This window comes from Moschus berezovskii, chromosome 6, assembly GCF_049115385.1.
Source record: "Moschus berezovskii isolate FMDL1 chromosome 6, NW_MosBer_1.0, whole genome shotgun sequence".
Lineage (NCBI taxonomy): Eukaryota > Metazoa > Chordata > Mammalia > Artiodactyla > Moschidae > Moschus > Moschus berezovskii.
Window position 1 is genome coordinate 81,637,929 of NC_142465.1, and position 26,276 is coordinate 81,664,204.

Consider the following 26,276-nt stretch of genomic DNA (forward strand, 5'->3'; position numbering starts at 1 on the left):
ATATCCCTGATCAAAGTGGTGTGAAATAAGAATGCAGCTAAATTGGTTATGATGGCAAATATTAAGATATGTTGAATAACAACATGAAAGCTAGAACACACCCTGCTTATTTCCTTCAGGACCAGATGGAACTGCAAATATTTTTTGAACCTGTATCTTTTAAACTGAGGTAGAAAGATAATGATAGACATGCAATGATTCAGTGCACTTTAAAATATCACTGTAATTGACAGAATGAATGTATAGATACAAAACCTTACTCAAGAGGCTGTCTTTTCCAAATAAACTTTGTTTAAAGAAATGTTTCTCTCTTCAAATATTCGTTTTCTTGAGGAAAATGTTGCTCTGTCTTCATTTTCATTATCAAGATTCAATCTGGCCCTTGCTAATATTAAATAGAAACATTCAGTTTATGTGCTTTAGGGAAGAAAATTATGGGATTTGGGGTTATGTTACATAGCCTGGTGAAACTCTATCAAAATTATTACTCTTTGAAATTTCTCATGAAACTCATGTCACTGATAATTACATACATAAATAAACAAATTTTTTAAAATACGATTTCATTTTGTTAAATGACTTATAATGTTAAGAACTGGAAAAGGTCCTCTAAGAACAGTTTGGAACATGGCCACATGCCTGCATCAGGAGCAAGGCACTTCATCTCCCAGCTGCTGAGAGTATTGGTTATTGATGGCTCACAGCTGAGTCCTCTTCAGCATCTCACTCTCTGCCAAAGCTTTGCCCAGGGGCATCCCACCTTTAAGGAATGGTCAAAACCAGGGTACAAAAACATGCTTCCTTGCCTGTATTGAGGTTGACACAGAAAGGAAACCCCAGATCCAGAGCCCCTGTAGGGGTTGCCTGTGGCCTGTACTGCAATGTGTTGACAAATCAACTTCTCCTTCTGCTTCCATCTTTCCAGTACAGATGTTGTCCCCAGATATTATGCACATAAATCTCCCATTGGAGTCTCTTTCCCAGGTAACTAGATTTAAGACAGTGGGCATCAAAAGTGGTCCCAGAAATAAGACTCTAAAATGGAGTTCTGGAATTCCCTGTTGGCCCAGTGTTTAAAAGTCCACCTGACAGAGCAGGGGACACAGGTTCAAAACCACATGCCACAGAGCAGCTAAAGCCACACGCCACAAATACTTTAGAGACCAAGTACTGCAACTACTGCACTCCCATCCTGCAACTAATGAAGCGTGGCACTCTCTAAAGATCTGCAACAAGAGAAGCCAGTGCAATGAGAAACCCTCGCACCACAATGAAGTGTAGCACCTACTTGCGGCAACTAGAGAAAGCCCCTGTGCTGTGTGTTCACTTGCTTAGTCATGTCCCACTCTTTGCAATCCCATCGACTTCAGCCCATCAGGCTCCTCTGTCCGTGGGATTTTCCAGGCAAGAAAGCTGAAGTGGGATGCCATTTCCTCTTCCAGGGAACCTTCCTGACCCAGGGGTTGAACTGGCGTCTCCTCCATCAGCTGGCAGACTTTTTACCACTAAGCCACTTGGGAGTCCCCAGAGAAACAACATGCACAGCAACTCAATGCAGCCAAAAATAATAAATAAAAATTTTAAAAAATAAGTGGCAGTTTTGAAGTTGGCTCCCTGCCAGCCAGCTGCCAGTGAGAGGCCCATTCCTAGCCCAGAGAAGACTGACAGCACCTGGTCATTGCTGTGGCAACGTGATTACTAATTTGAATCTCATATGGCTCAGTGGTAAAGAATCTGCCTGCAAATGCAGCAAAAGCGGGTTCCATCCGTGGGTCTGGAGGATCCCCTGGAGGAGGAAATGGCAACCCACTCCAATCCCATGGACAGAGGAGATTGGAGGGCTATCCAGTTCATGGGGGTTGTACCGAGTCTGACACGACTGAGCACTCACATGCCAAAGCTGTGCCCCACTTTGTTACCTGTAATTGAAGTGAATGAATTAAACAGAGCCTTTTGCTTTTAATTCATCGGATTATATCTGGTTATAGCTTAGACAAGACTGCCACCTCCAGGAGAAGCTGATAAATACTGGTGACCGAGGGGTTCACATCCTTTTGGGAATCAGTATTAGGAAACTGGCAGAGGAACCAGAGATCAAATTGCCAACATCCGCTGGATCATGGAGAAAGCAAGAGAGTTCCAGGAAAACATCTATTTCTGCCTCATTGACTATGTCAAAGCCTTTGACTGTGTGGATCACAATAAACTGTGGAACATTCTGAAAGAGATGGGAATACCAGACCACCTGACCTGCCTCTTGAGAAACCTGTATGCAGGTCAGGAAGCAACAGTTAGAACTGGACATGGAACAACAGACTGGTTCCAAATAGGAAAAGGAATACGTCAAGGTTGTATATTGTCACCCTGCTTATTTAACTTATATGCAGAGTACATCATGAGGAACGCTGGGCTGGAAGAAGCACAAGCTGGAATCAAGATTGCCGGGAGAAATATCAATCATCTCAGATATGCAGATGACACCACCCTTATGGCAGAAAGTGAAGAGGAATTAAAAAGCCTCTTGATGAAAGTGAAAGAGGAGAGTGAAAATGTTGGCTTGAAGCTCAACATTCAGAAAACAAAGATCATGGCATCTGGTCCCATCACTTCATGGGAAATAGATGGGGAAACAGTGGAAACAGTGTCAGACTTTATTTTCTTGGGCTCCAAAATCACTGCAGATGCTGATTGCAGCCATGAAATTAAAAGACGCTTACTCCTTGGAAGCAAAGTTATGACCAACCTAGAAAGTATATTGAAAAGCAGAGACTTCACTTTGCCAACGAAGGTCCGTCTAGTCAAGGCTATGGTTTTTCCCGTGGTCATGTATGGATGTGAGAGTTGGACGGTGAAGAAAGCTGATCACCGAAGAATTGGTGCTTTTGAACTGTGGTGTTGGAGAAGACTCTTGACAGTCCCTTGGACTGCAAGCAGAGCCAACCAGTCCATTCTAAAGGAGATCAATCCTGGGTGTTCATTGGAAGGACTGTTGCTAAAGCTGAAACTCCAATACTTTGGCCACCTCATGCGTCGAGTTGACTCACTGGAAAAGAGTCTGACGCTAGGAAGGATTGAGGGTGGGAGGAGACGGGGACGACAGAGAATGAGATGGCTGGATGGCATCACCGACTCTGTGGACATGAGTTTGAGTGAACTCCGGGAGTTGGTGATGGACAGAGAGGCCTGGTGTGCTGTGGTTCATGGGGTCGCAAAGAGTCGGACACGACTGAGCTACTGAACTGAACTGATTAGGAAACTGATTGCATCTCCAAGCCACCTCGGTATTTCTCCATGAGGTTAAACCAGCTCCTAATCTCTCACAACCTCTGTGAAAAAACTTTTGCATAGGACCAAGATTTCAAAGAATTCGTGCATCACGACCTTTCTTAGGTGACAAGAAAACGGTAATTTAAGTTTAAACAAAAAATAATATTTTAGAAAGCTCAGGTCTTAGTTCTTACATCAGCTCTCTGAAGTAGGAACTATTATAAACACATCCACGTTACCAAGGAGGAAAATAAGGTCTACGGAACTTACAGTTACCCGAATTTTAGCGGAAACCCCACCCAGGAAGTCAGAACTCCAAGACTGAGGAGATCGGTAACTAAGTAACCGCGCTGCCTCAGTTGGGCATGCGCAGAAAAACACTGACAAATTGTGCAGGAATTTTAAGAGGCGGGAACTGAGGGGTGTGGCGGGCCGCTAAGGTCCCAGCATTCCCTTCGTGCTGCCGCCAAGATGGCGGCGCCCATGTTGCGGTGCATTTCCAGGAGCCAGTGGCTTGGTACTCAAGGCCTGCTAGGAATCTTGCCCTTGGTGCTGCGTGAGGCCCACTCGGCCGCTCAGGGGTTGCTGGCGGTGCAGAAGGCTCGAGGTCTGTTCAAGGAATTCTTCCCCGAGAGGGGTACGAAGACAGAGCTCCCAGAGCTCTTCGACCGCGGCACGGGGGGTAAATTTCCGCAGACTATCTACTGCGGCTTCGACCCCACGGCCGACTCGCTTCATGTCGGGCATCTGCTGGCGCTTTTGGGCCTTTTTCATTTCCAGCGAGTGGGCCACAACGTGATCGCGCTGGTGGGAGGCGCCACGGCGCGCCTGGGAGATCCAAGCGGTCGTACCAAGGAGCGCGAGGCGCTGGATGCGGAGCGCGTGCAAAGCAACGCGCGTGCCCTGAGCCAAGGGCTAAAAGCCCTGGCGGCTAATCACCAGCAGCTCTTTGCAAATGGGCGGACATGGGGCAGCTTCACCGTGCTGGACAATTCGGCGTGGTACCAGAAGCAGGACCTGGTGGACTTCCTAGCGGCAGTGGGTGGCCACTTCCGCATGGGAACGCTGCTGAGCAGGCTGAGTGTGCAGACTCGGCTCAAGACCCCCGAAGGCATGAGTTTGGCCGAGTTTTTATACCAGGTGCTCCAGGCCTATGATTTCTACTACCTGTTCCAGCATTATGGATGCCGGGTCCAGCTGGGTGGATCAGATCAGCTGGGCAATATCATGTCTGGATACGAGTTCATCCACAAGTAAGCGCCTGTAGGCCGGGAGAAATCTCAGGTCAAATAAGTTACACACAAATAGCCTGTAATGCACTGTCAGTATTGTGGAATGACGCTCTTTGTTTCAGCCCTTGTTGGTTTTATTTCCCCTAAGAGTCTAATGGGGTTAATTTTATTTCACTGGCTAATGAGAACTAAAGTGCTGAATTAATGATGTTAGGTATGGGGTATACTCTAGAGCTCTGAAGGAAATAGACTCCACTAGCCAGGATTCAGATTGTATCTGTTTGCTACTTCTAAGAAGCTTTTTCTGTGTTTCTAATTTGAAAGACTGTTTATAACCTGACCATAAGTGGGCCACCCTGAGTAGTTTCTGCTTTTGCTCTGCACCTTCCTTGAAGCTAAGTGTTAGTCATTGGTTGGCATCTCGAAAAAAATTTTTGCAACACCAAATGTTTGTGAATAATGTATCTTTAATGGCATTTTCTAGAGGGAGATGAAATACAGGGCTAGCTCATATGCTACTCATTTAAAAAATCCTTTAAAATACCTCTTTTAGTGTCTACCTGACCACACCTTTACCTAGTTTTCTCTCCTCTTCCCACCCAACCTTTAAAAATTTCTAGGCCCCAATTATGTGGCACTTCCCCTTGTCTTGCCCAGAGTCACTGGTTCAGTTGCAGTTCAGAATGACAAATGTCAAATAGGGTGCTGTGAAAGCAGAAAGATGGACAAGAATCCTGGTTTGGAAGGTTTCTTAAAGCAAAAAACCACACTGAAATCTGAGAATGATTAGCAGAACCTACCACCACTTGAGCTTGAAGCACATAATAAAGTTCTTCTTTATGCATAGGTTGACTGGAGAAGATGTGTTTGGAATCTCTGTTCCTCTAATTACAAGTACAACTGGAGCGAAACTGGGCAAGTCTGCTGGCAATGCTGTTTGGCTAAACAGAGATAAGACATCTCCATTTGAACTGTATCAGTTTTTTCTCAGGCAAAAAGATGATTTGGTAGAAAGGTGAGTTCTTAATAATTGTGTGCTGAGAAAAATTAAGTTCATTAAGCTCATGATACAATTTTAGTCATTGACTCTCTCTGTACCCTTCATCCCTTCGGTTTTTTTGGTTTTTTATTTTAACATAGATTCTATTTAAGGCAGTACATCATGTAACATTGTAGTTAAACACTGTTGGTTAAAGCAGAAAACTACTGTGGGTGCTAAAAAAGTTAGAGCCAAGTTTGTGATCTACATCTAGCAGGTTCTTAGGACATTATTGCTTGCATATTCTAGTTTTTTACTCCTTTCATCGTAAACTTGACTTTTATTTTACCATTGTCTCTATAGTTCCTTTTCTTTTAACATAAAAGAAGATCCTTTTTTAAGTGATTTTTCTCATTGTTTCATATGTTAAACTCTTGGAAGAATATAAATTAATGAGAAATACACCTGCAACAAAGAAAATGTGCATTTTTCCCAAAAAATGCCATCTGACATAATGATCATCAAAAATAATTTAGGAATAATTCTTAAATTTTTTAAATATCTAAGACTTTACTACAGAACATGAGAAACCACTATTGAGTAGGAAAAAAATGTTCTCTCAGAGGGTATCTTGAGGATTGCTAGAGGGGACCAACAGTGGGATTTGGGTGAGTGTATAATAGTTGGTATATAGGATGTGAAGGCCCAAGAAGTGAGAATTAAGCAAGATGAGGGTCTGGAGCAAGAGTTCAGTCCACTTTGGGGACCAATTGCCTGAGAGTAATTTCAGGAGTATCTCTTTAAGGAGGTTGATGATGCTCAGTGAGGCCAGATGCCTGGGGCTATAACAACCTAGATGGAAATTCCAAAAAATATTATGTTGGAAAGCCCATTGTTTAGTCTCTGGAGAGGTAAAGTGGGTCAGAGTCAGTAATGCCTGGCAATCCAAAGGGAACAAAAATAAATTTACTGAGGCAAGAGATTTGTGTCATCCAGAGAAGCCCCGTGACTGTGAAGGCGTATCTGGAGGCCCCAGGAGAAAAAGGAAGTGGCCAGTGAAATTAACTGCCAATGGGAATATGGTTGGTCACCCCAGGGAATATATCCTCCATTGATTTGGGAACAGAGAATACAGTCATCTGTTACAACTTTGGCTGCTGCTAAGAAGATGATGGTGAGTCCGCTCACTACAGCCCAAGCTGTTAAGGCCTGAATTCCTTAGTCACCCAAGGAATTGTGAGCCCATTTTTTTGAGCTGGTAGGGTGTGTGCCGGGCAGAGTGTGGTAGGCTTAGTACTGCAACAGTCTGCAGTACTGTTGAAATGGCTTCCAGCATAGAGCAGGTAGTGCTAGTATTCTTGCCAGGAGAATCCCTTAGACAGAGGAGAGTGGTGGGCTACAGTCCATAGTGTCGCAAAGAGTCAGACACGACTGAAACGACAGCACGCACACACAGAGCAGGTAGTCTGAACAGAAACATGAGTAGCAATGATAGGAACTAGGGACTCCTTCCAGGTTTGGGCCAAACGGGCTTGTCTTATATGAGAAAATTGTCCCTTAGCCATTGACCAGACCAAACCACGAGGTCATTAGCAGTAGCCCAGGAGTCTATGAAAATGTAGATCTGCCAGCATTCCCTTTTTGGCTTACTAAGGGCTTCCCTGGTGGCTCAGCTGGTAAAGAATCCGCCTGCAATGCAGGAGACCTAGGTTCGATCCCTGGGTTGGGACAGTCCCCTGGAGAAGGGAACAGCTCCAGTCTTCTGGCTTGGAGAATTCCATGGACTGCATAGTCCATGGGGTTGCAAAGAGTTGGACATGACTGAGCAACTTACACTTTCAAGGGCTAAGTGAACAGCTACAAGTTCTGCCAGTTGGGCTGATTCAGGACTGCCTTCTTCAGCTAGAGAGGCCCCTTAGACCAGGGGGAATGCTGCAGTCCTCCAGCTAGCTGCAGCGCATACATACAATGGTGGTGCTATCATTGGTTAAGAATATGGACTCCCTGTCCATCTCAGACAGTTGGTCCCAAAGGACTCCCCAAGTAGCAGGAGCACCACTACAAACTCCAAAAGGCTCTTAGGCAAGGAGCCGATCATGAGGGAAGCTCCATTCTCCTGTAATTTTTAAAGGCTTTGATATCCAGGTTAGCCCTCTCCTGAAGGTACCATTTTCATTTTACCAAGGAGGCATCTCTAACCCAGGGCATTAGGTGGTTGTATTGGTTGGGGGCTGTTTAGGGCCTCAGTTTCTAAAAGAACCCGGTAGAATCCTTTGGGCTTAGCCACTTAATCCAAAATCCATAGGAAATCAAGTCGACTTATATTTGGTCTAGAGACTCTAAGGAGACATAATCAGATATGGTCAAGTACTGACTTGGAATGTGGAGCCAGATGGGACTAAAGGTAGGGCTCATCAGCCTGCCTGCTGGGCATCTTCCCAAATGTATTGTTGGGCTCACCCCAGTGAAAGGTGGTGCCTTGCATGTGATTGTGGCAAAGAATTGGTAAGAGGTGAGGTATGTGTTGCCTCCAGACATGAAAAGGCCTAGTACATGTTGTACCTGAGTGTACTGGTGGTTTAATGAGTAATTTCCTCCATGTTTAGGAACCCTGTCAGTGCTCTCCAGTGCCCTTTGAATGGTTTTGACAGATGCAGTAAAATGCACAAGCATTACCCCATGATTAGACAGAGCACCTTGTAAAAAGAGTTCTCTGGACTTAGGGTCAAAGAGACTCAGGGTTAGAATGAAGAGGGGATCATTTAAGTCACTCTGGTCATAGAAATGATAAACCAGTTGGACCATGCCATTTTTGCACAGCAGGAGACAGGCCTCTAGCAGTAATCACCGTGGTGGAAGGATGGGCCCAGAGTCAGGCAGTAAATATCCAGATGAGGCAAGGGAGGACCCTGGTACGAATACTGGTGGCTCTCGGATCATCTGCCTTCCTTCCTTCTTCCTCTTCATCCTCACTGGAGGCCTATAACCCTGTTAGCCTTTCCATTGGTGGCAGGGGTATCTCATGAGGCATGTTGCTTTATTCTGTCCCATTCAGGGGAAATCTGAGGGGACTCAAGATCTTTGGTTTCTTAGAGGAAGGAAACATATATCCTGGACAGATAGATCTCTGAGAAGGTTGTAGATTTTAGGATCTTTAGATACCAGCCAGATGATGCATTTCAGCAGCCATGAGTAACTATTTAGGTTCCAAAAACCTGCAGTTGCCAATCAACTCCTTCCTTTTCGTCCTTACGCACAGAATTTCAGTTAAGGTGTAGTGCCTGATCTGTTTTTACTTCCTGATTCTCATTACCTTAATCTTACATGTTGTCACCAGAAAGTTTGTGGAAGACATCCCCATAAGCCTTCTTAATAGGTGGCTGCCTCCCTTTTCAGGGTGTCCCAGTCATCCTCCCCAGGCCTGGGCTCTGCCTCCAATGGCAGGTTACCACAGGGTCTTTGGGAAAGCCGTCGACCTCTGGCGCGTAACACTAGAGCCTTGGCATATTGGTACACAGCAGCAGTAAGCAACACCCAGGAAGCCTCCATAGGGGTTCTGATTTATCAAGGAGCTGCTGTACCTCCTCAGGGGTCTTAATAGGCATTGGCACAAGATGTTCTGAGCATTTATATCTATCCATTGTTCAACAACATCACACCAGATACTGAACCCATGGTATCCCATTGGATTTGGGGGACAGAGGAACACATGCCTCAGCTGTATTTCCCTTTCTTTGCTCTGCTGTTTCCCTGTTGCAGGGTTGTTCCATTCATCCAGGTTAGGAAGTGTAGTCCCAGTATGACTCACTCACAGGGCAGGTCTCTTTCCTCCTTGCATATGTGAGTATCCTTTCCTTTGCCTTGCACTCAGAGCCTCAGATTGGGCAGTGATAATAGCCTTGGGATCCATTCCACCCTCCTTAGCTCTCCTTACCCTGTGATGTAAAGGATCATCATGTACATTAGTAGTTAATCAAGGCTTTTATAATTAGTTGTCTGATCATCTCATTAGAGGATATGACTTTGATTGTTGATCACAATACTGCGGATATTGTTAAACTGCGGCAGTAATGACATTTTGGGATGAATACTGAAGTAACATGAGGCAATAGGCAAAAGACATAATAGCATTATGGGCCTCCAGCATACATTGCTACCCTTGCAAACGTGTTATCCATCTGGGTTAGCCAGTTAATAAACTAGTCAAAGCTAAAGCGCAGTCATGCAGTCCTGCCAGCTATGCCTTTGCCAGTTATGTGGGCCTCAACCTGTTGGTAGTGTTACCATCAGCTAGAAATGCCTGGTTGCGGGGGCGGGAGGGCAGCCCTCACCTGGGCCCATACTACTTGTGGGAGCCCCCACAGACATCTCCTTGGCCAGAGCCAAACTTGTGACTAGACTAGACTTATGGTCCTTATTATGACTATTAGACACGCCTCAGCAAGTCATCAGGGAACCTTAAAAAATAAAATGTATTACTTTCTGAAGGGCACAGGCACACAGTGACTCAGGATAGAAAGGGAGGGAGGATCCACCCAGGGCTCTGCCTTTATTGGGGTGCCTAGGGTTCCGCAGGTTCACTCTCCACTGGCTAATTTAAAACAGGGAAAACTAGGGAGTGGGAAGGCTGGAGAGGGGTCATTCAGGCAGTCAGTTATCTGAGTTACCCAGGGTTTTCTAAAATTGGATTTTCATCAGTGGGATAGTCTGACTCCTTACCTAGTTGGTGGGTGAACTCTGGGAGTTGGTGATGGACAGGGAGGCCTGGCGTGCTGCGGTTCATGGGGTCGCAGAGTCAGACACAACTGAGCGACTGAACTGATGACATACAATTGGCACTTGTTTCTTCGAGATCAGTGTCTTTGAAATGGCTACTTTGGCATTAAGCAGTCAGAAGTTAATGTCGAGCACTTACATTATACATATAGATCTACTTGGAAAAATATGTGGCTGTACCTACTCAGTAGATGTGTATGACTTGTGTTAATACCAGCAGTGCCTCCCCGGGCACATCCCTGACAGATTAGTGCACCAAGAGAAATACATTGGAATAGTCGTAGCTGCACCATCAGCTACTGTCCAGGAGGAGGAACAACACAGAATACCCACACCAAAGTAAGTACACTGTGAACTATTTAATGTGGAATCTGTATTCAGCAGCTGCACACACAGCAACATGGGTGCACTGCCAACATCATGTGCAGTGAGTGAAGTCACTCAGTCGTGTCCGCCTCTTTGCGACCCCATGGACTGTAGCCGCCCAGGCTCCTCCGTCCATGGGATTTTCCAGGCAAGAGTACTGGAGTGGGTTGCCATTTCTTTCTCCAGAGGATCTTCCTTACCCAGGGATCAAACCCAGGTCTCCTGCATTGTAGGCACTTTACCATCTGAGCCACCAAAGAAACCTGATGTGCCAGAGTAGTCAAAAAAAATACGTTGCGTATGATTCTGTTTACATAAAGTCTAAAAAGAGGCAAAACTAAGTGATGCTGTTTAGGGAGGCATACTGAGGTGGTAAAAATATAAACAAGGTTATGCCTGCCATCAGAGTCGGGAGAGTGGTCACCTTGAAGGGTAAGGGGACGTCATGCAGTTGTGCTTCCTTGGGTAGGAGCACTGTTGTGTGTCTGTTATTGTTCAGCTGCAAAGTCGTGTCTGACTCTTTGCAGCCCTGTGAATGTAGCACACCAGGCTTTCCTGGAGTTTGCTCAGACTTATATCCATTGAGTCCATGATGCCATCCAACCATCTCATCCTCTGTTGCCGCCTCCTCCTCCTCCTGCCCTCAATCTTTCCCAGCATCAGGGTCTTTTCCAATGAGTTTGCTCTTTGCATCAGGTATAGGAGCTTCAGCATCAGTCCTTCCAATGCATATTCAGGGTTTTCCTTTAGGATTGACTGGTTTGATCTCTTTTCTGTTCAAGAGATTCTCAAGAGTCTTCTCCAGCAACACAATTTCAAAGTATCAATTCTTCTGTGCTTTACCTTCTTTACGGTCCAACTCGCAACATCCATACATGACTACTGGAAAAACCACAGCTTTGACTAATACAGATTTTTGTGGGCAAGTGATGTCTTTGCTTTTTAATATGCTATCTAGGTTTAATATGCTGTCATAGCTTTTCTTCCAAGGAGCAAGTGACTTTTAAATTTCATGGCTGCAGTCACCACCTGCAGTGATTTTGGAGCCCAAGAAAAGTTTGTCAATGTTTCCATTGTTTCCGCATCTATCTGCCATGAAGTGATGGGACTGGATGCCATGGTCTTCATTTTTTGAAAGCTGATTTTTAAGCCAGCTTTTTCACTCTCCTTTTTCACCCTCATCAAGAAGCTCTTTAGTTCCTCTTCACTTTCTGCCATTAGGGTGGTATCATCTGCATATCTGAGGTGGTTGATACTTCTCCCAGCAATCTTGATTCCAGCTTGTGAGTCATCCAGCTGAACATTTTTGATGTCTCTGGAGCAAGAAGAATATATATGATCCGGATGGGGTCATCTGTATCTAGACTATTACTTTTAAAAAGGAAGCACCTGAAACAAAGATGGCAAATTAAATCTTCAGTCGGGGTGATGTTTTATTATTGTCCTATTTTTGGTATATTTCTGCATGTTATATTCCATAATCTAAAATAGAGGGGGGAGACAAAAACTAGGTATGTTATATAACTCTAACAGGACTTTTTTTTTTTTCACCCCAAAGATACCTGAAGCTCTTCACTTTTCTGCCTCTTCCAGAGATTGACCACATCATGCAGCTACATGTCACAGAGCCAGAAAAGCGGGGTCCTCAGAAGCGACTTGCTGCGGAAGTAACAAAGCTTGTTCATGGACAAGAAGGGCTGGCCTCTGCTAAAAGGTGACCTTGTAGAATAATGATCACTTGATTAATTAGTTAAGAGACTGCAGAACATTTAGAGCCACTGTTTTAGTTACCTTTTACCACTAACAAGGACTGTCAGTGTTAGCCAGTTTAAAATACTAGCGTTCATTTACTAGGAAAAGATTGTCCTGAATTAAGCTTATATATTATACAAGATAAATGTTGCTGTTTGAAAAACTTCCCATCTGGAACATAATGGGTACTTCATAATTGGTAATTGGGTAGTAGAACACGTGTCTGTATAAGCTGTCAACGTGATGTGGTTCTCAAAACGTGTTTTCTAGGTGTACACAGGCCCTTTATCACAGCAGCATAGATGCGCTAGAAGTCATGTCTGATCAAGAGTTAAAAGAATTGTTTAAAGAAGCTTCATTTTCTGAATTAGTTCTTGACCCTGGAACAAGTGTCCTAGATACGTGCCGCAAAGCAAATGCCATTCCAGATGGTCCCCGAGGGTAAGGCTATTTACCTTTTAGGTTCACAGTTATATTTCATAGCATGTTTCCAGAGATGGTATTTTCCTGATAATAGCATCTCATTCCTTATAGATGTTAGGTTAGTCTGAGAATTAATTGAAAACTGAGAGTACTTACTGCTGAAAATAACTGAAATTTTCTGTACAGTATTACTGTACTCTCTTATTAAGTCTAACCTGGTAAGTTTTTTCTCCAGCATTAGAGAATTGGTTTAAGGGACCACAGTTGTATAGGCTGGGATCAGTTGGCTCAGGGATAGTCAGTTTGAGATGATCACAAGATCAGAGGCCCTAAGTATACAGATTCACACAGCCCCTCATACTCAATCTGTATCATCTTTATTTGAGGGGCATAGTGGGGTTGCTCAGCCTGTTTTAAAACTTTAGTTGAATTTCTTTCATCTGTTCCTTTAGCTGGGAAGGATTGGGGGCGGAAGGAGAAGGGGACGACAGAGAATGAGGTGGCTGGATGGCATCACCGACTCTATGGATATGAGTTTGAGTGTACTCCGGGAGTTGGTGATGGACAGGGAGGCCTGGCGTGCTGTGATTCACGGGGTCATAAAGAGTCAGACATGACTGAGCGACTGAACTGAACTGAAAGGGGAGGCAGAATCTAGAAAACATGAAGATAACAATTCAGTGCTAAATGATTTCAATTATTTAAATGAAATGATATATGTGTTATTGTTAGAAGTGGTCAACAATGATTAGATTTATCTAGTTAATAAACATTTCTATTTTTAGGTACCGGATGATTACAGAAGGTGGAGTCAGTATAAATCACAGACAAGTAACAAATCCTGAGAGTGTTTTAGTTGTTGGACAACATATTCTTAAGAATGGACTTTCATTACTTAAAATAGGAAAAAGGAACTTCTATATTATAAAATGGCTTCAGCTATGATGAAAAATCCTTCTGGTGTTGAAACATCCATCATTCATTGTCAGGATATACAAACTTACATCTTCACTTATGCAACTCAAAACAAAGAAGAGTGTATTCTAGGCCTCCGTGTGAGTAATTTCATTGTTCATACAGGTTAAGTTTGTGGAATATTTTATTTCCTGATCTTTAAATATTAAAGACTAACACAGAAAAGCATGATTTCTAGGTTTAATTTCTTTTAATAATTATGCTTCATGAAAAGTTTCCTATCCTGTCCTTGCTCTTGTATTAGGTAAATATATCATTGGATTCTTGTTGTTGTTCAGGAAGCAGATTCTATAAAAAAGGAGAAAAGTTAGAGGAAGCCATAGACAGCACTAGAAATTACAGTAGAAATAGTTTCCTTTTGGAGAAAAATCAGTACATGACTTTTCAGAAAGTTTATAATTCAGTGTTCCAGTCACCTGTGTTTCCATGAAATTAAATTTACTCATTAGCCGTGTTTTAACTCAGTAAAAATGATATCAATGTCTTATAAATTTATCAACTTTTAAATTAGTCTTAAGTTTCAACTTCTGTCCCCAAGCAGATTGCAGCTTGGGATGAATCAAAAAGTTAAGTAACCAACAAGATAAAATAGAGGCAAAATATACACACTAAAATATCCAAACATATGAGAATATCAAGATATTCCAGGAAGGGAAGTTTTCAGGTCAAATTTAAAGGATCTGGAATCAAGATTTAGTCAAATTAAGCTCTACATTCTTTAGGCAAGTTGATTCTCCAGAACTGTTTGCAACATCTAAAAAATCAGATCATTGATTTTTCTTGGTTTCCTTAATTTCACTTGATCACTTGAGGATCAAGTAAAACACACACATACACACAAAATGGTTAACAATCAGATTTGTTCTAGAAAATCTTACAGGCAGCAAGGCATGGCTTTGGAGTTCAAATTCTAGCTATTTACTACCTGGATTATTTGGAGCAAGTCATCTTCATATGCAAAAAAATGGAGATGTATTATAATAAAATCTCAGTCAATTATAAAAATCTAAAAAGAAAAAAAGTCACTAAACTTTTATATAGTATAAAGTATATTGCTATGTTCCAAAGTAGATTGCATGTACTCTTCTGGGAGTACAGTTAGGAAGAATTCACTTATTGACAAGCTTTTTAATGTCACTTCATACCAGCAACTTTATTTACAAAGTAAGAACATACAGGTATCCATTGTAAGTCAGCGACCATCTCTACATTTCAGAACTTCACTCGGTTTAAGGGCCAACAAAAGGAGGTTTCCTCTGTCTGTACCTATCTTTCCTGTTTTCTTTGTACATGGTGTGTAGTACTAACAAGTGCATTACCATAGCAGGTAATGTTTTCAGTTTGAAGTTTGCTGGAGAAAGGTGCATTATAAGGTTCTGTCCCCCTTTACAAATTAAAAAAGTTAGACTAGAATGGTAATCATCTGGTCTGTCTCAAATACATGAATTGTGGATGGTTATAATTTCAAAACATGTTTAATAATGGCAGAGTGATTTTAAAGTATGCTAGTAAACATTTCGGAAGCATGTATTCTATGAAGATGGTACTGCTAACAGATTCATAGTCCTGTATCACCAGACTGAATCTGTTATGTTTGAGATCAGTTGCTGATCCTGTTGTTTCTCAGTACAGTGAGTATCATTAGCTAAAGGTAACGCACATTCATATGTTCCTGCCAGTATCTCCTCATAAATGTTGTAACATAAAAATAAATTTAATATCTGCAATATATAATTCATCTTAAAATTTATCATGTAATTCATATGAAGAATAATCTGGGGAATTTTGGTAAAATGTGTTCATGTTCTAAACCTCACTCCCAACCCTCTGAGAGCATTTAGGAGTATGTGTGTGTCAGGATGTTTTTCTGTGAATAATAAAGCCCCACCATTATTTTTGTACCTTTATTCTAATCTACTTTGTTGGTGTGAAGCAGAAGTAATAACTATTACCAATTAATACTTAGAGAAAGAAGATACACTTAAAATCAGTACAGTATTTGGTTCTAAGACCCTCCTCCAGGTGAATCTTGAAGTGTGGTCTGTGGGCTCCAATTTATAGATGGATTACTGGATTACTACTATTATATTTGAAAGCCAAGGAGAATTTATTAGTTCTTCTAAAAACTAAAAGGAAATGGTCATGACCAAATCTTACTAGATAATCAAGGCTAGATGGTTGTTCTTAATGCAGTAAAACATAATTCATGCTTCCAAGTTTAAGTAAGATCAAAGGTATTTTAATTTTTAATGCACCAGGGGAAAGTGGACCCAGAAGTGGAAGGACGGTAGCTACACATTATGCAAATCACATCAGTGTCAGTGTTACAGATCCTCTCACGTGTTCAGCTTTCTTACACAAAGGTTGCAGAGAAGCTCAATAAAACTTAATCAAAAGATAATTGGAACAGTGACTACGTGAGTAACTTGTCAACCCATCTCTTTCAAAGCCAGGTCGGTTTATATAGTGCATGCATCATAGTCATATGAAATGGTATCTCGGTGCATTCTTCTCGAAGGGCTACGGCAGCAGCTTTAAGACTACTAGCAGATCACACAGGTCATCTTATTCACAGACAAACTGCTTGTACAACTAGAACTATTAATGGTTCCTTTTAAGTTCAAATGAAACTGTCACAAGACAGACTTGATGTATTTTATATATACTAGGAAATTTTAGAAATAGCCATTTATTATTTGGATTAAATGTGTGATTTGTTCTGGAATACAGAGTACAATTTTCAGTTTATAGCCAGTCTTCACATGAGCAGATTCGTATCACTGCAAGACACAGGAGTTCATAAATAAAATTTTACCCAAGTAGGCAGTACTAACAAGTCAACAAAATCTCAGGATTACATAGTTCTCTTCACCAAAGATGAGTCTCTCGGATTTCGGCAATAATTTGACCGGCTCCTTGTAATGCCTGCATTAGAGAAGATGATAAAAATTATAAATGTTTAAATTATAATACCAAAGAATCTGAATTAATATGGGATGATCTCTCCACTTTATATGTGGTTGATTCATATCTTCTCTGAAATCTGAATCAAGTGCCAACAGAGTAATATTTAGCCATCATAGAAAGAATATATATATATACTCTCCAAGCATTTTAAATAATAAATGTTTATACCTACAACCCAAATAAAATTTTTAAAAAATTCAGTTTACCTTTAGCATATCAGCTGCTTCTTTCCTACGCTGTGCCATGTCCTCAGATTCAGTCAGAAGATCATCCAATAAGGATGATTTATACAGCTGTCCTACTAACTCACTCTGAAGAGTATCTTTCACATGATTAACCAAAAAATGCATTACTGCCTTTGGCACACTGCAAAACAATCAAATAATCCATTTCTTTGAGAATAAAAACCTAAATTTTAAAAAATACATATATTTTCAAAACGATTAAGAAATTATCCAGCAGTATTCTAGTCTGATTTATATACATAATACTAACCTGTCTTGAATATTCTTTCTGACAATAAGAAAATATGATTTGATGAGTCGTTCAATAACTTCACAGTCTCGCTGTTCACGGGCAGATAGTTTTCGTGCAACAGGAACTGGCTAAATTGGGTGAGGGGGAGAACAAATTTACTGTTGTGCCATTTTGAAATGACAACACGTAACAGTATGTTTTTGAGATACCAGTTCCTTCTGCCTTTTCAAATGCTTTCTTGGTAATTTGGTTCTTTGTCCTCAACCAAACTCTACAGCTTACCACATCCAGCAAATTCACAGCGTGGCCTTTTTGTGGACTGGCTGGCATAATTGGAATTGGTTTTGATTTTTCCTCAGCTAGTAACTCCTCAGCTTTTGAAGTTTTCAGCATTCCTCTCCAGCTGCCTGTTGTTGGTTCTTGAACAGCATCTCCAACCCCACCACCTCCAGATGCAACCTGAAAAAAACATGTTCCAAGACCTGTACCAACCATATCAAACTGACATTATCTAAACAAAGTTAATTTTTTTTTATTGGAGTCAAGGAGAATACCCATCTAGTACCCATCTGCAGTTTAATCTATTCAGAGAGAGAGCAGGGTCAGAAAGAGATGGTGACTGCCATGTGCAACTGGAACCCTGAGCTGTCTAAATAAGAGGTTCTGTTCTAAATTGCTGGCAAGGCCTCGGCCAGGATATCTTTAATTCCTTTTTTATTACTTGCTAACTTTTCAAAGTTTTTCCTCCTCTCCAACCTCTAACACTAGAGATTGTGGAAAAACAAGACTGACCATTAAAAGCACATGCACGCATGCTAAGTTGCTTCAGTTGTGTCCGACTCTGTGCGACCCTGTGGACAGCAGCCCACCAGGCTTCTCTATCCACAGGATTCTCTAGGCAAGAATACTGGAGTGGGTTGCCATTTCCTTCTCCAATGACCATTAAAATCACAAGGAAAGTCAAAACTGCTATTCACATTATTTTTTCAAAGTAACTTTAAACACTGTTGAACTGTGATCTCTCGTCATTAATCACAAGTGCTTTTGCACCTTCTTTTTTAGGATCTGTTAGTCTTGATTTATAAAAGAAAAATGACTGTTTAAGGTAACAGGGAACACTAATTCATCAATATTTAAGACATGTTTTTAGATATTTAAGATTTTACAATCTAAAATGAAGATAAAATGGCATTCAGAATTATAGAAATAAAAATGACTTTTTATAAATTTAACAGTGTTATAGCAATGGTTAAATGTTTTTTGTATCACTTATTCAAAACACTGCCCAAAATTTGTCTCTAAAAGATATATTAAAGATGATATTTATCAATATATAGGTGGAATATTTATATACTGCTTTTTAAATGAGTAATTGTATTTCTAAATGCCTGTTAACTACACATGAGTGACAGACCTACTTATGAAATCTTAAGGTGAAGCCATGAGTAAAATAAAAAGCAATGATTTAAATGGTTCTCTTAAGATCTTAGTACAGTGGGCTGAGAGAAGATAAGACATTTAATTATAAGGTTTTATCTGAGGTTCAGAATCTTAAACCTGGACAATAAATAAGGAAAGGAGCTGAATGGCAAAAATAAGAATGGGTCTGAATAACTTACAGATTATTTTATCAAGAACTGGCAACAGTCTCAAACTCTCACAGTCCCCTTGTATGCTCTGAATTTGCTTAAGCTATTGAGGCACATGTTAAGCTACATATTTAGGGTGACAAGTGCATAAGAAAGAAGTGACAAGTGCGTAAGCATAAGAAAGACGCCTAAGAGAACTATCTATTAACACTGGACACATCTCAGAACCTTTAAAGAGGAAAAGTCCAAAAGTACAATTTTCATCTCCAGAATTTTAATTCCCTACCAAAATATTAAATTCAACACTATTCTTGAAGGTAACAGAAAATGGTGGGAAAGGCTGTTATTATTTAAAACAATGTTAAAACTAGAATTAATACCATCTTAGAAGTTAGTTGAATAAGAGAAACATTAAACATAACAAAGACAATGATAGATAGATGCCACTGTTACAAACAAGTTATTCAATGGTTTTGAAGACAGTGTTTCTGAAAACCAGGAGTACCAACATTTTCATTGTGACACAAGACTCACATTTTTAGTTTCTCTTCTGCTGTCCTGAATTAACTGTTAAAAGATATGTTAAAACATGCAGTTTAACAACCAAAATTTAAATACCGATGGCTTGAAATTCAAAAAGTGCAGGATAATTTCCTCTTTAAATTCTTTTTCTGTATGCATCTTCTATATTGCAAGCAAAAGCATGTTAACAAATTTATGTTATGAAGTATACACTGTTAAACGATTTAAAATTTCTATTAGACTAAAATTTGATCTTAGCACAATATCCAATATTAATATTCTGCTATTCAGTGTATTGTTTCCAGATGATTATGTTGCACCAAATTAGGCATGCAGGCTTAGATTAAGAATCAGAACAGACCTTGCCATCAGCCTCAGCAGAAGCAGCAGGGGAGGGCTCCTGGGAGGCAGGTGCCAAAGCACTTGGAACTTTAGAAGACTAAAGGCAAAAAATTCAGGGAAAAAAAAAAATCAAGGATGCCAAAAATGCATTCAGAAACATTCTATAAATATGAATTTTCCCCATGAAAAACAAAAATGGGACATAATGTTTATTTTGCCTTATTTCCTGTACTACTATCACTGCTGTCACCTTTGTTTAAGGCTTTATTCAGATGAATTCCTAAGAAAAGTTCAAATCCAAAAGCTTCATTTTGATTTTTACAAGCTGATAAGATCTTTTCTGTTAAAGAATTCAAGGTAACAGATTTTTACACAAAAACTATAATATATGCAACTATTATAGGAAGCTAAAACCTGGTACGCACATATTGTCATCTTCCCTCGCCAAAAAAACCTTCTTATAATAAAATCATTAGTCATTTCAACTAATTTTACAAAGTTGACAGTCACTGAATTCTTCAAAAAGCCTTCATACTTAAAATCCACCTTTAAGCATTTATTCCAATGTATTAAAAATATTTATCTTTAAATTATTCAAAGCCTGTTCTGAAACTTGCATACCTTTACTCAAATATGCCAATGGAATATTAAAGAGAGAAGAAAAAATTACTCCTAGAACTCATATTCTGAGGCTCACCAGTCCATCTCTGTATATTGGTTGGGAATATGCTTTAAAAACGTTTTTTACCTTGTCTCGTGATACAGCTGAAGGCAGTTCTCTTGCTAGCCTGTTTCTCCTTTGTTCCTATAAAACACAAGCAATCATAAGATTCATGATTATCAGAACATAAGAGATGTAAGCTACTAAAAAAAAAGTTCAGCTTAATTGAGAAGTATGGAATAACAGTATATCCTCCCACTGTTGAGACTCATGCCATAAATATATTTTAAAACAAACAAGAAATCATTTCACCCAATGCTTCTCAATCTTTTTTCTGCCCCAACATACCTGAAGGATAAATACAACATCAGTAATAGTGGCTTCCTGTACCAAGAATTCTCAAGGGATGGGCAGTGGACCAGCATCATCTCTGCCTTTCCCCCTAAGTTAAGAATCACTGATTTAAACTGTTCCCACATAAAAGTGTACATAAGCCTTCAACATACCATATAGAATCTGAAGTACACAGATCACAGAAAACTTAAGCAAAACCTTTAAAAATCACTCTAACCTGCTGACATCTCCGTTACTTTCACACAATTCTCACAAAGCAATAAGAAATATCTGTAAGAATGTTCTGCTTTCTTAGTATTAGAAACTGACAGTCTGTTCTGCAACCTGGGTAATTTAACAGACTGATCACCTGCCACTCCTCTAATTGGTTGTATCATCAATGTAATTCTGGTACCAAACAAACTGTAAATTCAAACCAATAGTACATACTGTATGTCGAGCACCATAATAGGTGCAAGACTATGAAAATATAGAAGGACGAAGGTGTTAATACTGGCTCACAAGCAGCATCAAATACAGCAGAAAAGCATTTAAGTTAAATGTAGTCAAAATGCTCGAGTAGAAAGCATTTCATGAACACTCAGACTTGCAAAAAAGGTGTAAGTTAACAAAGCTTCACAATGATGTTTTTGGGTAAGAAAATTTTGTAACAAATTATACTAACTTTTCACTATAAAATATATAGCAAATGATAAAAATATATGGATTTTTAACAGTTTTCATAATTACAAGTTAGCATTTAAATGTTCATTTTGAAGAAGGACACAAAGCAAAAGGTAGAGGAATCAAGAGACCAGATTTTCATGCCAACCACTTATGACCTTAGCCGGCCCTGGAGAGCTGGCTTATATGCTTTGTTAACTGAACAAGTTACTCTCAGCCCCGGTTTCCTAGTCTATTAACATTACCTTTATAAGGTTGCTCTAAAGATTAAATGAGAGTATCTGTGTGTTCGTTCTCTGACACATAGTCATTAAAATCAGGGACATTCACTTATAAGAAAAATACTGATCTGAAATCAGATCATAAATGACCTTGTCAGTATTAGAAAACCTATTTCAGACAAAAATTTTCCTTGAAGGTTTCCATGTTACAAGAACTACTATCTTAAAGAGAGTGTCTACAGGCCAATTTTTAACGTGACAACTGTTATATAATCCACTTTCTTAAGTGTTTTAAAGTGCCTTACTTATATGTGTTTTGGAATTTTTTCTGGTCATGCTACCCAGCTTGCAAGAGATTGAAGATGGGCCACAGCAATTCTGTGGAATTTTTTGAGAATAGGAGTTACCTCAACTATGCAGCTAAAAAACAGGTCCCTGTACCTGTTAAAGAGAAGGTGCTTTTCCCCTCTAACAGTGTCCAGCAAAATAAGCAGTAAAGTAAATAGCTGTTATCAGCTGTGGGTCTTGGGTTCTTCATCTTTTTAACTAAAAGATCCCTTGCAGTTCCCAAATTCCATGTTTACGATTTTCTCTCCACCCATGTGCATAAGGGAAAATTTGATACAGAAGACAGACTGAGGTCTTCCTGGACTATGAAACAGCAGAAAAATTTACAGTTTTGTATAAAAATGGCAGAGAAAAAAATGCATCCAGGTAAATCATTCTATCCATCAGTCTTGGCTCCTTCTGAGTTCTTATGCAACCTACAACATTAACCTCAAATGGAAAAAAGAAAGGATCCATGAAATGCAGTGGTGAAACAGTACTGTTTTTCCAAATACACTATAATTTAGGTAATTCTTGGATTGTTTCCTTCAAAGCTTTCAGAATCAAGTAAAAACTAGTTTAAACATCCACTGTTTTACATACTTCAGTCTAATAAACTGCAACAGTTAACTGAAATGGAACCAGGCAGTCCTTCAAATACAAATACCAAATCAATGAGCCCCAGATCCTCTCTGAGTTAGTTTCATAAGCAGAAAATAAGAACAATCCCTCTAGGTGGTTCTGAGGATTAAATTTAAGAAAATAATGTAATGCCCTCAGCATAATTCTTGGAATATGACAATAATAAGGTACATAAAGGTCTTATAGTTATTCCTTGTTCAGTAAATTTGATATAATTAATGTAAAACAGATTTTCTCTCTCAAAAAACACAAATCTAAATTGTATTTACCTCTATATTGTTGTTCATTAACCCACAAGCATCAGCAAAGTCTGGATGTTTTGTGTTGATATAAGCCAATTCAATTGCCACTAAGTTATGGACCTAGAAAAAAATAAAATTAGGCTATATACAATATTATGCCAACCTAATTTTAATTTAGGAAACATATAAACTTATTTAACAGATAAATTCTGAAAGACCGTACAGGAAACATGCCTAAATAAATATTGATAATTATACTCCAACTGATAAATCTTATACCAAATAACAATTTGCTCTCTCTTTTAAATTATTTATATGTCAGCATCTAAGACTGCATTTCTGACGTTGAAGTAGATAGAAGTATACTGTTAGGGGGAAAAAAGTTATCTACTTGATGCATATCTAACTTCCAAGCAACTTTGCTACATAAAAACTTTAGATCATCCACTATTCCATGTCAAAAGTTCAGGTTCAATAATAAACCATTACAGAATCAGATATAAGTTAAAGATGTTAACTTTACTTCAGTAAAAGATACATTTAAAGGCCTGAGCTAACCTAATTGATTAGCCCTAATTATGAAGCACCTAGTTTAAATATATGTAGTTCAAAATCCTAATTGGGACAATAATCAAAAAGGAAAGTTGAAATTAATTATCTAGCATTATACAGAGATTAAACTAAGTCCTTCATTTCATTGTCCTGACAAATCTCAGTTATCAGAACAGCACTGAAAGATCAAAATCAGTGAAAATGATTTATTTAAATGAAATTCTGATGACTCTAGTGTCAGTGGGTAGAGTCCAAGATCAGGCTAATCATGTTCTCACTCATTTCAATTCGTGGTTATGCTTGCCAGGGAAACAACTAAGCAGCAGCACTTACATTCTATACTTCCAAGGACGGTTTTGTACTTGTAAAGTAAATGTAAGTAAATGTCCATTGGGGCTCACCACCCTGAGCCAAGGACCCAAATGCACTTTTAGAGACCAGAAAGGAAAAAAAGAAACAGTCAACAATTAGAGGCAATATGGACAATTTCAAATGCTTATCTCATATTTACGCCAATTTCAGGATTTTATTTTTAAGGATAGCAGCCATGATATTATGACATTAGGTCATCAAACAAGCAAGCTGTACAAACAGCCAAATTATCCTGACATACATCAAAGTTAAAAAATAACTTGCTGTATAAAGGCTCAGTTTACCGGGGCTAAAGATAAAACCAACTTTCCATCAGATCAGTGCTGCTATATATACGTGTGCTCAGTTGTGTCCGACTCTGTGGATGTGAAGTAGAGCCCACAAATGGAAAAAGTTTAATGGCTAGGCTTAAAAATATCCTTGTCTATTACGTTACGTATGATGAGCGCACTGTATTAGAAAAAAGTATTATTTAATTTACACCCAGTCAAGAAAGTTTTTTAAGGTGGTAGTATTTTAATAGATCGATGTAACCCCTAGCATTAGTGATTCTACGTAATTGCCAGGATGTGACATGAAGACATTTATCAAAGGTATACTAATAATACCTGAAGGTAGCTGAAATTAAAAATTATGGATAGGAAACTAATTACTATTGAGTGTCTACTTAAGTTTTGGACACTCTGCTGTGAGAAATTTGCAAATGGTATCTCTTTGAACCTTCCCAACATACCTGAGAGCTATTATATTAGTCTGTTTTACAATCAGGAAACTTACTAAGTGATACATTTACCAAAGTCACATGGCTGGTGAAAGCAGAGCCAGATTCAAATGAAGATCATAGTCCAAAACCTTTATAAAACAGGAAGCACTGAAAGTGTCATGAGGTCTGGGTTCTACTCCCAGTTCATCCACAAACTAGGTGTAATGTGGGTTTAAATGATTCCTACCATCTTTGGTCTCAAACCTTTTAAAATGAAAATGTTACTAATTGATGTCTTTATACTTGCCTGCTTCTAATCACACATCTTTCTCCCTCACCCCTACTCTTTTTTTTTAATTCCCATTATCTCTTTTCAAGGCAAGCAAGTTATAAAAGTGTTGTATTTGCAGATGGCTACTCTCCAATTTAGTTTCTTGTCCATGGATAAAGTACACAGTTGATTAAGATACATATATTTTTACCTGTTACTTAAGAGTACTGCTTTTGACTGTGGTTAATGGTAATAATGCGGCCTACGTTATTCAAACATTGCTTACTTAAAAGTCACACAGTTTGAATCTTGGCTGAATTACTTAATATGTGACCTTGGGTAAATTAATCTCCCTGGGGCTTCCTTACTTTGTTATAAAATGAGATAATACCTATTGCATAGAATTATTGTGAGAATTAAATAAAACAATTCATGTCAAGCACTATAGACAGTTCCTGGTGCCATCATCATGAATTTTAGGTTATCATTGTCATCCTCCTCACCATCCAAAGTACTTAGTACCACAGTTTACTTTAGTTGAAACAGTTTTGTTAATTTTTTCAACCTTAGGAGCCAGCTAGATATTAACAATAAGAAGAATGTATCAGATTCATTCAGTGATGAATATGCTTTCCTTCAAAAGAAATACCCATCTCCGGCTAATAGAAATGGAACAAAGTATCTTGCACAGATTTTAAACGGGTAACAATTTTTACCTTTTGGAAAATGAGATGTTTTTGGTTTGCCAATAGGTGTCTGACACCTTTGATTACATTTTTAATCCTTACATTTTTATAATGTGCTTTTCTATAAAATTTCACTTTTCGTTTCTTGTATAGTAGGGTCTTAGAATGTATTTATTTTTATTGAGTTGTGCCCAGTCATGTCTGACTCATTGCAGCCCCATGGACTGTAGCCTGCCAGGCTTCTCTGGCCATAGGATTTCCAGGCAAGAATATTGGAGTGGGTTGCCATTCTTAGTCCAGGGGATCTTCCCAGCCCAGGGATCAAACCTGTGTCTCTTGGGTCTACCTGCATTGGCAGGCATATTCTTTACCATTGCGCTACCTGGGAAGCCCATATATATATAATAAAGCAAACCTGAATACAATCCTCAACAATAAACTTCCGCTGGCTATTTTTAGGAAAATGTGGCTGCAGGTTAACAATCACTAAAATATGAGGAAAAATGTTTTTTATCAGAACTACTGAAGTTTCCTTTGAAATAAGACTGAAATTCACTTCTTTTTCTTTTTGATACACTGGGAAACATTATGCCTAAACTCATGAAGTATACAAAATTATTTTATTAACAGTGACTACAATGATTTATGAAATAATAGCTCACCATTTCATTTGTAACAGGCAACCGTTTACGAAGAAGACAAGTCACTACTTCAACTATGGCATCATGAAGTTTAGGGAACCGCAACAACTCCTATATATGATGGAAGTAAGAAACAGTCTGTTTGGTTTGAAGGAAAATTAATCACTGAAATACTAAACCAGATTTGGAAGCGATATTTCACTACACTATTTCAAATATCACTTTTAGATAAGGAACTTTTAACTTTTAGCCCATCTTCTATATTTCCTCCTGC

General features: G+C 39.4%; 2 protein-coding genes across 10 annotated transcripts in view; one reads left to right on the plus strand and one right to left on the minus strand.

Annotated features, from left to right (window-relative positions):
- Positions 1-3,680: 3,680 nt before the first annotated feature.
- On the plus strand, positions 3,681-14,755 carry YARS2 (tyrosyl-tRNA synthetase 2). Of its 2 annotated transcripts, XM_055394147.2 has the most exons (5): positions 3,696-4,520; positions 5,347-5,514; positions 12,179-12,334; positions 12,643-12,813; positions 13,581-14,755. In XM_055394147.2, exons 1-5 carry the CDS (start codon positions 3,739-3,741, stop codon positions 13,738-13,740), a joined length of 1,437 nt encoding a protein of 478 aa, XP_055250122.2. In that variant the 5' UTR covers positions 3,696-3,738; the 3' UTR covers positions 13,741-14,755. The 2 variants fall into 2 exon arrangements, with proteins under 2 accessions (XP_055250123.2, XP_055250122.2); XM_055394148.2 differs by lacking the exon at positions 12,643-12,813 and having other exon boundaries at positions 3,681-4,520.
- A 140-nt stretch (positions 14,756-14,895) lies between these two features.
- The window catches only part of DNM1L (dynamin 1L), a 67,113-nt gene continuing 55,732 nt past the window's right edge, over positions 14,896-26,276 (minus strand). For 2 of the 8 annotated variants that reach the window (XM_055394138.2, XM_055394140.2), the window contains 9 exons: positions 26,024-26,113; positions 22,805-22,897; positions 20,416-20,472; positions 19,687-19,764; positions 19,338-19,370; positions 17,497-17,673; positions 17,233-17,342; positions 16,944-17,103; positions 14,896-16,695 (listed from right to left, as the gene is read on the minus strand). In XM_055394138.2, the coding sequence (XP_055250113.1) occupies positions 16,639-16,695; positions 16,944-17,103; positions 17,233-17,342; positions 17,497-17,673; positions 19,338-19,370; positions 19,687-19,764; positions 20,416-20,472; positions 22,805-22,897; positions 26,024-26,113 (855 nt within the window). In that variant the 3' untranslated portion in view covers positions 14,896-16,638. The remainder of the gene's footprint in view (positions 16,696-16,943; positions 17,104-17,232; positions 17,343-17,496; positions 17,674-19,337; positions 19,371-19,686; positions 19,765-20,415; positions 20,473-22,804; positions 22,898-26,023; positions 26,114-26,276) is intronic. The other 6 variants (XM_055394142.2, XM_055394144.2, XM_055394141.2 and 3 more) reach the window with 3 other exon arrangements.

Bases quoted from the DNA above. Each gene is read 5' to 3' on its own strand.
- YARS2 (XM_055394147.2), top strand. From the start codon at position 3,739: ATGGCGGCGCCCATGTTGCGGTGCATTTCCAGGAGCCAGTGGCTTGGT. The intron at 4,521-5,346 runs GTAAGCGCCTGT...CTTTATGCATAG, and splicing joins GGATACGAGTTCATCCACAA to GTTGACTGGAGAAGATGTGT. The intron at 12,814-13,580 runs GTAAGGCTATTT...TTCTATTTTTAG, and splicing joins ATTCCAGATGGTCCCCGAGG to GTACCGGATGATTACAGAAG.